The following is a 12,885-nucleotide window of genomic DNA, read 5'->3' on the forward strand; positions in this document are numbered from 1 at the left end:
TCCGTTCCAGCTATTATTATGAGCCATCCTCCCCTCAGCAGCCGCCACTGCTACACCCCCACTTCAGCTTGGTGTTATATCCATGTAACATTTGACATTTTGGCAGTGCTTTTTTTGTCCCCTTCAGTGAATACTTATGATCCCCCTATGAAGAGACAGCAGTTCAAATATAATCATATCTTACACAACTTATGCTAATAACACGCTGCAAGGCATAGAGCAATTGGACCTCTGTGTTCTGCGCAGAGACGGTAGACATCTCCCCTAACCACTGACACAGGGTCAGATATCTTTTAATCCCCCTAATGGTTATGGTTAGAACTGGGGGGGTAATTGTAATCTGATCCTAGATCTGTGGTTAGGGAGTAGCGTAGCTACAGGTAGAGCTCACTATCCTCAAGCAAAAACATCCCTCCCATGGATACAACCATGTTATACATAACATTCATACAGTAGATACAGTCTCAGTTAAAATATGCATTAAGAGTCCAAGTCCACATGATGGTATGGGTCTGGGTCTAGCCCTTGACTGGTGGGCAGTGACACTTGCTATGAGCAGCAGGGTTTAATGGTCTGCTTTCAAGAGTGCCACTGCCTTTGCCGTATCTCTCTTTGATACTCACAGGGAAGTTGTACAAAGTATCCAAGCTCACAGAGGTTACAAGGTCAACTGACTATGGAGTTCGGAGAGAGATTATTATGGTGTGTTTGTGTTGTAGATTTTTTTTTTCTTTCTAGTGAAGTAACAGCTGGTTATGGACTAGGGTTGCAAAGCTACCAGTAATTTACAAAAGTTACCGGAATCTATAGCAATCTATGGTAACTTTGGTAGTTTATACTTGAATAACTTTTTTTATTCATATATAGTATTCATTTTTTATATCTGTGTCCATAATGTCCATTCGTTTCAAGTGGATAGACCCTATGGTCAAGAGAAAATAGCCAAATTAATGAAAGAAGCATCTAATCAACAATGACATTATTTTCAATTAACTCTGCAACTCTTCCAACTATTGACTTTTTTCACAACTGCCATCACATTTACAACAAAGGCATATTGACATGTGGTCCTCTGTAGCTCAGCTGGTAGAGCACGGCGCTTGTAACGCCAAGGTAGTGGGTTCGATCCCCGGGACCACCCATACACAAAAAAAAAAAAAAACGCATGACTGTAAGTCGCTTTGGATAGAAGCGTCTGCTAAATGGCATATTATAAAATAAATAAAAGTGTGTATTATTTTTTTGGGGACATTTCATGCTGAAACCCTCATATTAAACACCAATGGTATTCACTAAGTTGATGGTTTATATTTAGGAATGTTTTACAGCATTTTCATTCTGTTTTTTATTTTAAAATCATCTTATTTGATTATATTATATATTTTACATGTGATTAGGCCACACAGAGGGCCAGAGATAATGACAGACACCTGTGACAATCTGAAGTACCCAAAATGGCCACTAGATGTTGTGATAAATTACATAAAATCCTTGAAAGTTACCAAAATGGTGGTAGTTTACTGGTAAACTCAGAAAGTTTCCAGTAATATACCCTCCCTTTGCAACCCTATTCTGGACTGATAAAATGGTGTTGAAACTTCCAAAATTGATGTTTACTAAACAATAACGCTTTTGACGACAATCGACAAGACTGAGAAGAGATCATAGAAACTAAAACACAAACTATGAATATTATCTGCACATTCAAATTAAGTTCAGATGATACTGTATCTCCAATGATTGTTGGAAATACATCCTTGTTGTTTGAGATCTGTACATTCTATCATTCAGACTTATTTGTAGAACATGCATAGCTGTGTACTTATGCTCTCAATCAGTTTGAAGCTCTTGGTGCAAAAACCTTCCTTCGTACGAGCCCCCCCCCAAAGAGAACAGGGCCAGACTTTGAGTTGCACAAGGTGTTGACGTCACAACTTTTAACACTGTTACACCTAAGCTGAAAAACCTACCTCTAAGTTACCCTGAAAATCATCATAATAACAGCAAAAATCGAGACATTGGCATTGCAATACTTGATTTTTGTGATAATACTTCACTCTACACAGATGGGGAAAAGTTACTTTGTAGGTGACACAAGGCTAAGCTACTCAACACTGGTTAACTTTCATTTTAGAAAGCAAGAGGACTAGTGTTTTGCTTACAACACATTGCCATTTCATTCAAAATATACTAATTGTAATGTACTTTGCAGGTACATTATAGACCATAGACTTTGCCACTAAATTGAAAATCAATTCTTTAAGTCTAATTCTTTGGATACAAATGAATTGTCTGCAGTTTTTCCTTAAAAGCAGCAGAGCTCTTAGTAGCTCCTAAAGGTAATTTGGTGTCGCCTTTCTTTGTGTCAGTCTAGAAGGCAAACGTCTGGACACTGATACCGCAGCCTAGAGAACTCATAAAGTGATATTGACCACATCTCCACACAAACACTTGGCCACAGACAAACCAATCATACTGTGTCACATGGGTTACTTATGACATTGGTTTCATAGATATTTCGATATTGTTTTACCACATTACATAATAACACTTAATAACACACCTGTCACTGGACACTCACTTGCCATCTCACGACACCCTAGACACAACACACCACCATGTCAATGGCGTGAACGCTGCCCATCTATCACAGGCAGGGCTGGAAAATTCATGTTTTCCAGAAATCCTGGTTGTGGGATTCCGGATTTCCTGCTTATTTCCTCCTAATTCCAGAAACCTTCCAAACAGGATTTCTGGAAAACCTGGGAATTTTGGGAAAGTTACCAGAATTTTGCAACCCTTGACAGGTAAAGACTGGGGAGAAGAGTCGCTAGTAGTGTGCGACATTGTGCTTTGGAGTAGGACACCTAGCTACTATAGCGTTGGGGGAGGAGTTACTGGAAGTGCATCGCAAAAGATGGCGATGACGGTCACAGCTCCTGTTCCCCAACTTAACCTCAGCCCGAGCCCCAGACCACAAATCCCAGAATACAACATCCTCACACAGGTGATATACTGTATGTCCACAAGCAGAAGGAGGACTATACATTGGAGGTTGCATCAAGAGAGCAATGCTGACAACAACAACTGAGATTGATAAAGGGACAAGCCTTACAGACAGCAGAAATGTTGCCACTACTAAGTAAAGTTGGGGCAAACAGTGAGCTCTGAAGTTGGCGCCCTCTCTATACTGGGCTGTTCTGTGCACAGAAAGTTAAAATGTCGTTACAATAAAAAACTAGAGCCTTTTCTTATATGTTCTGCTCTTCTTATGCATAACATGTCAACTTACTGTATCATTGGTGAGAAAAAAAGCATTTTCATGTATTTAGGGAGCAGAAAAAGCATTGCTACTGTAGGTGTTGTCTGTTGTTCATTCCATTTCATGCACATGGATGTTTGGATCCCAAGTTCCCCTCCATACCCCATAATAACCATGTCATTACTGTTATAACATGTCATAATATGATATTGTTGTTATAACTGGCACATGGTGGTGTAGTATACAGCATGCAGGTTGGCCTTTGGTGACCCGGGCAGGTTCAAGGTGATAAGAGAATGACCTAGTCAGGGTTAAAGGTTAAGGATTAATGGGTCAGATGTCAAGGGTCAGGGCTCGTAATGAGAGTTATTCATGCAGTTGCATCTCATTGTTAGGGTTGGTTGAACGGCAGTCCGTTATCTTGTGCTGTGGGCCCCTCATACATCCACTCTACACAGAGAGAGGGGCATTTCAATTCATTAAAGTGACTAGTAGCGTTGCACCCCACATCCAACCCATCTCTCCCTCCCTCCTTATAGAGAAATAAGACAAACATAGCAAAAACGTCCGGCCCCTCAACCCTTCATCATAATTGACCAATATTAGTCGCCACGGCATTCCGAGAGGCGGGGTCTGTGTGCGTAGGTGGGACGGGACTGGGCGAGGCGAGTGGGGCGAGGGGGAGGGGTAAAGGGTGGACCCTAGGAGGTGGGTTTGCTGTAACCAAACAGTCCAACAGGGAGATACTTGACATGCGTGGGCCACTGGGCAGCCAGCTGGAAGAACTTGACGTCATTCCACTCCACTCCGTCTATGGACACTGAGAGACACACAGGAGACACAGAGATACTGGTTAAGTATGACTGTTGTTCAGACAGGGAACACTTAAGCCTGTCGCATGCTTCCCAGTAGAAACAGTTGCGCATATATTATGCCAAAATTTGCGCACATAAAAAAATTGTTGAGGCAAGTCGTAGTTCGATACCATAAGTCTACACCCCTTTGGTGATTGGTCAACAATACTACTCCTAGTAGGAGTGGGAACTATGGACAGGATTCTTCAATGAAGTGTTTGTTGTCATTCAACGAGAGACGACTAGTTTTCATGCACATTTTTTCACTTGAGAAATACTGCACCAAACATCTTAGTTAGATGTAAAAATGCGCGACTAAGACCTCCCTCTGCAAAAATGTCAAAATTAATGACAGATTTCTTGATTTATCTTGACTATTTTGAGGAAGTGCATACGGGCTACACTGTTGATACGCAGTCTCAAGAGGGACAAACAGCTTTTTTCTAGTTTTTCAAGCGAAGGTCTTTTAAGGGGCACAGATGTTTGAACCTAGTATGCGGCGGTGTCTGAAATGGCTCTCTACTCCCTATATACAGTAGTGACCAGAGCGCTATTGGACCAGAGACCTATTGGTCCAGTGTAAGGAATAGGGTTCTATTTCGGACACAGTCTTAGAGACACTTAGAGGTCCATTCACACAGCCCATTCTCCATTTTCTCTTTCCTCTAACATCCCCAATAAATAATTTCCCCTTCCTTCAAATCTTTATTGATGTGTCTACTCTTTCTAAAGATCTTGCATCTAGAGAAGCACTATAATTTCCCTCCCTCCCTCCCTCCCTCTTCTTCTCTGAGCCTTCTCTTCACTTTCACTAGTCATCTCTCTTTCCCGCTCTCCCTCCCTCCTTGTCTCATGCTCCTGTACCTTTCAGGATGGTCTGATGCTGCTTGGCAGAACAGATGAGTCTGCTGATGCCCTCAATGACCTGGCTCTTAGAGTCGACATCCTTCTCCTTCGGCTTCTTACCCAGGAATATGGTGGGAACTACAGAGGGAGAGAGAGGGAGGGAGAGAGAGAGTGGGATAGAGAGTCAACCTTCATTACTATACACATATAATTGGGAATTAGATAATGTAATAGGATCTCTATAACTACACAACCAGGCAAACTATAACAGTCACATACTGTAGGAAGAAAGAAGAAAACCCCAACTAGAAAGAATGCATCTTTTCCACTGATCATTCAGCATTAAAAACTGTTTTTTCTTATTACTTTGCTTGTGCCATATAAAACAGTGGTATTCTAAAACTCTTTACCCTTCTTGTTCTTCTCCTTGGTGACCACGGTCATGGCCATGGTGCTGACCTGGGCCTGGGCTTCACTGCTGCCCCCTTCTGGTAGCCTGCTGACCTGCAGGGACCTGAAGGCACTCTTCAGGGTGTTCTTACAGCCTGTGTCACGCCGCTCGCCCTCTCGACGCTTCTCTGCCAGCGACGCCAGCCAGTAGTCCACCTGCAACCCAATGGCGTCCACACCATGGGACATACTGGGGCTCCTGGGACAAGAAGGGGAGGGGCCAGAGACAGGACGAGGAGGGGTTAGGATACAATACAGGAAAGGGAAAGTTATGGAGGTTCTTTGTTAAAAGTGTAAAAAGCTGTGTTAATTTGTGAGATGGAGGGATGAGGTATTCAGCGACAGAGAGGGTTATGGATTCAGGGGCATACATTTCATACGGTGCATCAACCCTGACCCTGAGTTTGGCTATACAGAGGACAAGAAAGTGTGTTACAGCACCAAACCCCAAAACAATGATGGGCTATAACACTAGAAGCTGCTGATGCTGCTGTGGTTATTTTTAGATGGACAGAGAGGATCACTGCTCTAGAGTTTCACCAGGACAGACATGAAGGGGACATAATGAACCTGAGATGGCTGATCTGAGGAGAAGCAGTGTGTTGGTAACATTCCTCTTTCTCCCTTTCTCTTTCCTTCCTCTCTCTCAGACAGGGGTAGGCAACTCTGTCAGGTCAATGGGGGTCACAGTGTCTATTGTTTATTGGTTCTCGTTCCTTTCAGGGACTGATTTAGACATTAAAGGTGTGCAGACACTCTCTGGCACTGAATTGATCCACTAATGATTACTCAGAAAGAGAAGAGAAAACGTAGCAGCTCCTGAGAACTGGAATTGCCCAGAGATTTTAACAACACAAAAGACTGTCCCCAAGCTAGTCGGTGGGTGCAAACTTACCCCTGTACTGCCTGAACACTGCTCATAGAAGGAGAGGAGGGGGGAGTGGCAGCCTCTTTGATCAGCCCGGTGGGAGAGCCGTGGGAGGGAGGGGATGTAGAGGGAACAGCTAAACTCACTGCCACGCCCTCTTCTGCGTCTCCTAGGCGACCACAGAGGCAAGGAATGGAGGTGAGATTAATGTCATTATTTGTAATATTATCAAGTAAATAGGCCTGGAAGATGCATATTTAGCAGTAAGAGAGTGTATTTCTTCATTGGTTCTACATTTTAAACCACCTACCTGTAGAGGAAGGGCCCGGCTCAATCAGACCAACCTTCACCACCTGAAACACATGACAACATCCTGTTGCTACAACATCAGGAAAAATACCTCATATTCTAACACCCTAAATCAGCTGAAGAGTTACTATACAAACTAGATACAAACATTTTCAAGGGTAGATCTATGGAAGAGGCTATAGAGAGACCTGTTTTTTTATATACGTACCCCAATAAAGGGAATGAACTTCTGGTAGGAATCTTCATCACGCCTGAACAGAGACAAATAATGAGTTATGACCAGTTATATGGGTTTTGTATTAAATACCATCTTGTAGCTATTGCTCTGGTTAAGGTATGTGTTACACCCTGACAGTTTGTGTATGTGTGTGTGTGTGTGTGCGCGCGTGCCCACTCACGTCCTGTGTTTGCAGGTAAGCATGGCCTCAGCGATGGGCAGCTGGTGTGTGACAGTGGCTCCACTGATGTACTGGGAGATCCTACCGGCTACGTCCAACAGGTCTGCAGCACAGGGGACAGGAACACAGATAAAAAATTAGAGGTCATTGGTAAGAGGTCAGAGGTCAGGCTCTGTGTGCTAACTTTATGTATCCAGATCCAGTGTGTGTGTGTGTGTGTGTGTGTACCTGTCTGTGGGGGTTCAGAGCGGCTGAACATGTCTCTCCACGCCCCGTCTAAGAACGCAGAGCTGTAACGGTTGTCTATGGCACCCAGGTGCTTAGCAACAGGATGAGAGCCTATAAGACCATGAGAGAGAGAGAGAGAGAGAGAGAGAGAGAGATGGAGAGAATATCTTTTAGTGTATGTGATCAGCCTGACAACAACAACTCTTTCCAATATCAACCCATCACTACGCCTGTCACCATGGATACGGACGGATGGCGCCCATGTTTTTGTCTCACCCAGGGGAACCACCAGGAACCTCAGGTGGTTGAGCCAATCAGAGGTCTTGCTTGCCAGCTGTGTGACAAAGAACTGCAGGATGGCACCAAGGTAGCTCTGACTACCCACGACTGCCACCTTGACCGGCCTGGGCATTGACGAGTTACAGTTACAACTGGAGAGGAAAGTAGAGAGGGGGAGAGAGGAGAGGGGTGGGGAGTGAGAGAGGGGAAAAGAGAGAGAGAGGGGAGAGGGGAGAGGGGTGGGGAGTGAGAGAGGGGAAAAGAGAGAGAGAGGGGAGAGAGGGAGAGGGGTGGGGAGTGAGAGAGGGGAAAGAGAGAGAGAGGGAGAGAGGAGAGGGGGTGGGGAGTGAGAGAGGGGAAAAGAGAGAGAGAGGGAGAGAGGGAGAGGGGTGGGGAGTGAGAGAGGGAAAAGAGAGAGAGAGGGGAGAGGGGAGAGGGGTGGGGAGTGAGAGAGGGGAAAAGAGAGAGAGAGGGAGAGAGGAGAGGGGTGGGGGAGGAGAGAGGGAAAGAGAGAGAGGGGGAGAGAGGAGAGGGGTGGGGGAGTGAGAGAGGGGAAAAGAGAGAGAGAGGGGAGAGGGGAGAGGGGTGGGGAGTGAGAGAGGGGAAAAGAGAGAGAGAGGGAGAGAGGGGAGAGGGGTGGGGGAGTGAGAGAGGGAAAAGAGAGAGAGAGGGGAGAGGGGAGAGGGGTGGGGGAGTGAGAGAGGGGAAAAGAGAGAGAGAGGGAGAGGGAGAGGGGTGGGGAGTGAGAGAGGGGAAAAGAGAGAGAGAGGGGAGAGGGGAGAGGGGTGGGGAGTGAGAGAGGGGAAAAGAGAGAGAGAGGGGAGAGGGGGGTAAAGATAATCACTGGCATAACACAGCTATGACACCCACCAAGTAGCGATGAGCATGGTTAATCGAATATCCAGATATTCGAACGGAAATTAGTATTCGATTACTTGAGTAAGTGTTAATTTTTTGTGATTTTCTTTAGGCCTATTTTGACAATGAAAAAGCTTTGTTATAAATGTAATTCGATTATCCTTGTGACATTGTGACCTACAAGGATATACCATGACATTTGAAATACTTAATTTAATAAATCAACAAAAATGTGAGAGGGGAGGAAACGAGAGAAGAGAAGAAACGAGAGAAGAGAGGAAACGAGAGAGGAAATGAGAGAGAGAGGAAATGAGAGAAGAGAGGAAATGTGAGAAGAGAGGAAACGAGAGAAGAGAAGAAACGAGAGAAGAAAGGAAATGTGAGAAGAGAGGAAACGAGAGAAGAGAGGAAACGAGAGAAGAGAGGAAACGAGAGAAGAGAGGAAATGTGAGAAGAGAGGAAACGAGAGAAGAGAAGAAACGAGAGAAGAGAGGAAACGAGAGAAGAGAGGAAACGAGAGAAGAGAGGAAACAAGAGAGGAAACGAGAGAGGAAACGAGAGAAGAGAGGAAACGAGAGAAGAGAGGAAACTAGAGCAGAAAGGAAATGAGAGAATAGACAGAATTCTGAATCAACTCAATATTGTATGTGACTGTCTGAGTTCTGATGTGTAAATATTTCATAGACAGTGAGATTAACAGAGCATAGATAATGTGTTAAACCAACAGACTCACAACTCTGTGTGTGTGTGTGTGTATGTGTGTATGTGTGTGTGTGTGTGTGTGTGTGTGTGCGTGCGACTCACAACTTCTGGATGCGTGTGAGGACAGCAGACAGCACCGCCTGGATCTCAGCTCCTGAACACGTACACACCACCGGGTGCCTCTGTACCTGCAGCTGCTCGCCAACGTACTGGAACACACACTTAGAGAACTGCAGCAACATCCAGGTTTGTTCTGACGCAACAAACACGTGTGCACACACTAGTGATGCGTGGGTTGAATTCAGGGGATTTCAGATAGGCCTATGGCACGTCAAGGGAACTGTAGCCTACTGTTCAGATGGGTTAAATGGAAACTGAAATCTGGACACTGACTGTAGGTCTATAACCTCTCACATAGTCTTAATATTAGTGGAGAAATATGATTTATTTCAGCATGTTGACAGAATGTGAATGCGCAGTCAGATACCGTCTGTAGAGCTGCTATCTTTATCAGTATCATACACGCTGATAGTATTTCAACCACATAAAATATGCATCCAAACCGAACTGAAATCTTATCAGAAACATGTTGGGTTGTTTTCACAGCTTTCTTTTTCCATACAACCGGTCAAACTGATGTCATTTGGACATTTTGCACAGAAAATCTTTCCAGTTTTATTTGAGTTACTGCATTTTCTCCCCGGTCCCTAAACGTCTTTGCTACTACCGTAGATTGAAGCATAAATTCTATTGATTTATGACACTATTCTGATGAGCAAGGGTTTATTTAGTCTTCTAGGGCAACATATAATGACAGAAGAGAAGCTGCATGTATATAATTATAGACAAGTTGACGAACAAATAGCCTACCAAAATGTCGGAAATTATAAGCAGAAACATACAGTATCTGTTAAAAAATATTTTCGCCACACAGGAGGTTGATGGCACCTGAATTGTGGAGAACGGGCTTGTGGGAATGGCTGGAGCGGAATGGTATCAAATACATCAAACACATGGTTTCCATGGTTTCCAGGTGTTGATGCCATTCCATTAGCTCCGTTCCAGCCATTCTTATGAGCCGTCCTCCCCTCAGCAGCCTCCACTGTTCCACCGTCTCTGACTGTAGCCTACAGCGCATTTAGCCGGTTAGGGACGGGTGCTGGCCTCAGATTTTAACTTTATCACATATAGTCGGGCTGTTGCGGATGGGTTATTAGCAATTGCGGGCGTGGGTGAACAAACAGCTGACCCGTGCACCACTAGCACACACTCATGGTTCTTACCTGGCCCTGCCAGTCGGTGCCATTGACCAGGATGAGACTCTCAGGCAGAGCCGCGTCAGACAGAAGGATCTGGTTCAGCTGATCATAGACCGCCTTCCTCAGGACCTACACACCCACCCATACAGACACACACACAGCACGCACACAGCACGCACACACACACACACGCACACAAACACACACACGCACACAAAGTGGAGCAAGTGGAACAGTTTTTTTTTTGATGACTCATCAACATATACATCATTTATTCTTGGTCTCGTCATCATGGGTACATTTAAGTTCTTTATTTAGACAAGAAGAAGGGAGCAGGAGGAGGAGAGGAACGGAGAGATCAAGATGGAGAGAGACAATATTTTTTTCTTGGCATATAATGTGCTGTGCGTTTTCAATATAAATGTGCTGTGCAGTCCTTAAGCTAGCTCTGGATGGATGAGATGTGATAACTGGATCTATAAGACCCCCTGCTATAAGAGAGTGTGTGTGTGTGTGTGTGTGTGTGTGTGTGTGTGTGTGTGTGTGTGTGTGTGTATGTGTGTGTGTGTGTGTGTGTGTGTGTGTACGTGTGTACGTGTGTACGTGTGTGTGTGTGTGTACGTGTGTGTGTGTCATGCGCACAAATATCATACCCCCCCCAAAAATGCTAACCTCTCCTGTTATTATAATGGTGAGAGGTTAGTGTGTCTTGGGGATATGATATTTATGCCTCTGTAACTTTCTCACTCATCATTATTCACGACTCATTCAGGATTATCCGTAACCATGGTAGCATCCACATTAATGTAGAAATGTTTAGAAACATTTTCTATTCTTATTTACAATAAAAGTGACTCCAAAATGACACAATACATTATTTCCATTCACCTTGACTACCCTGTACCCCCGGCACATTGACTCGGTACCGGTATCCCCTGTATATAGCCTCGTTATTGTTATTGTATTGTGTTACATATTATTATTATTTTAAATATTTTCTTAACTCTATTTCTTGAACTGCATTGTTGGTTAAGGCTTGTAAGTAAGCATTTCACGGTAAGGTCTACACCTGTTGTATTCGGCGCATGTGACAAATACAATTTCATTTGATTTCTATTGGGCACAAAATAATCTGAAACACAACCAAAACAAACAGCAAAAGCATCCAACAAATGTGTAGAGTCAAAAGATTGATGTAGTCATTGCGTGCTATGAATGTGGGACCAAATACTTAACTTTTTACTACTTTAATACACATAAGTGAATTTGTCCCAAAAAATGGGGGGACTATGTACAAAAAGTGCTGTAATATCTAAACGGTTCACCCGATATGGATGAAATACCCTCAAATTAAAGCTGGCAGTCTGCACTGTAACCTCAGAGTCATTATATCATTTCAAGTGCTGGAGTATAGAGTGAAAACAACAACAGAATGTGTCACTGTCCCAATACTTTTGGCGCTAACAGTAGTTTTAAGAACGTGTGTGTGTGTGTGTGTGTGTGTGTGTGTGTGTACGTGAGTTACCTGTGAGCTGTGTCCCAGTTCGGGGGATCTCTCGCTGTCAGAGCTGTTGGTCCTCCCCCCTTCACTGATTGGTTTAGACAGCTGTCTCTCTTTCATAGGAGTACTGCTCTGTCTCTTCTGTTTGGGGGTGTGGCCTCCGCCATCCAGTCTGTGAAACACACACATCTTTTAGAGACAAATCCCCTGTTCAACCAGTGTGGAGGGTGCTACGTGTTTGTGTTAAAACTCAAAATTGACCCCAAACCCTTACCTCTAGGTTTGAAGGATTGGAACAATTCTACCTTTCAGAGGAAAATATGCACATCTGCAAAGGCACCTGGGAGGTTGGTTTGGTATCGGGCATGTGTAATTTTGTTGGAGTCACTATGGCAAGTGTGTGTGTGTGTGTGTGTGTGGTTACCTGGGGGAGGGCATGGTCTGTCCTCCTTCACTCTTGCTGCTCTTCAGGGGCGTACGCGGTTTCTCAGCCCCCGACACCGTAATAGAGGGGCCCTCCGGAAACATCTCCTGATCCGTCAACTCCTACACACAGAACACACACAGATTAGCTTGAGCTCAAAGTGGATCGCTACTTCTACACGCACGCAGAGCCTATAGCGTATCTCACCAGTGTGTCCGTCTCAGAGAGTGCCTCTACCTCCAGGTTGCGACTGCGAGAGTGTTTCATCTCTATAGGCCGCTGCTCCCCCTGCTGGAGACACACAGAAAATACAGTCACTACACACACATCACCTAGCCTGGTATTCCCAGACTGATGACAGCTGATAACGGCTGCGCTATAAACTTGCGAGATCCGGCTGGTTGAACGAGGCTACACTTCACCTGATGTGAATCTCAATCCTTCACTTTTGCCCTCTTTTTCTCTAGCATTCCTCTCTGTTGTCTCCATACTGTTTACATTTTAGTCATTTAGCAGACACTCTTATCCAGAGCGACTTACAGTTAGTGAGTGCATCCTTTTATTTTATTTTATTTTTATTTTTTTCATACTGGCCCCCTGTGGGAATCGAACCCACAACCCTGGCGTTGGAAGCGCCATGCTCTACC

The 12,885-nt window shown here is 44.5% G+C and overlaps 1 protein-coding gene and 1 non-coding gene across 2 annotated transcripts in view; both read right to left on the bottom strand.

Moving 5' to 3' along the window:
- Positions 1-1,495: 1,495 nt before the first annotated feature.
- Positions 1,496-12,885, bottom strand: part of LOC121572459 (phosphofurin acidic cluster sorting protein 1-like) — a 70,730-nt gene continuing 59,340 nt past the window's right edge. The window contains exons 11-24 of the mRNA XM_045222069.1: positions 12,446-12,529; positions 12,239-12,360; positions 11,839-11,986; positions 10,338-10,442; positions 9,157-9,263; positions 7,492-7,646; positions 7,216-7,326; positions 6,988-7,090; positions 6,798-6,840; positions 6,591-6,633; positions 6,308-6,449; positions 5,373-5,611; positions 4,981-5,100; positions 1,496-4,082 (exon numbers count right to left, since the gene is read on the bottom strand). Coding sequence (XP_045078004.1) covers positions 3,964-4,082; positions 4,981-5,100; positions 5,373-5,611; positions 6,308-6,449; positions 6,591-6,633; positions 6,798-6,840; positions 6,988-7,090; positions 7,216-7,326; positions 7,492-7,646; positions 9,157-9,263; positions 10,338-10,442; positions 11,839-11,986; positions 12,239-12,360; positions 12,446-12,529 — 1,641 coding nt within the window. The 3' untranslated portion in view covers positions 1,496-3,963. The remainder of the gene's footprint in view (positions 4,083-4,980; positions 5,101-5,372; positions 5,612-6,307; positions 6,450-6,590; positions 6,634-6,797; positions 6,841-6,987; positions 7,091-7,215; positions 7,327-7,491; positions 7,647-9,156; positions 9,264-10,337; positions 10,443-11,838; positions 11,987-12,238; positions 12,361-12,445; positions 12,530-12,885) is intronic.
- The window catches only part of trnag-ucc, a 71-nt gene continuing 14 nt past the window's right edge, over positions 12,829-12,885 (bottom strand). Inside the window, exon 1 of the tRNA in view lies at positions 12,829-12,885. This exon is cut by the window's right edge and continues 14 nt beyond it. This is a non-coding gene — a tRNA (tRNA-Gly).

Source organism: Coregonus clupeaformis, chromosome 8, assembly GCF_020615455.1.
Source record: "Coregonus clupeaformis isolate EN_2021a chromosome 8, ASM2061545v1, whole genome shotgun sequence".
Lineage (NCBI taxonomy): Eukaryota > Metazoa > Chordata > Actinopteri > Salmoniformes > Salmonidae > Coregonus > Coregonus clupeaformis.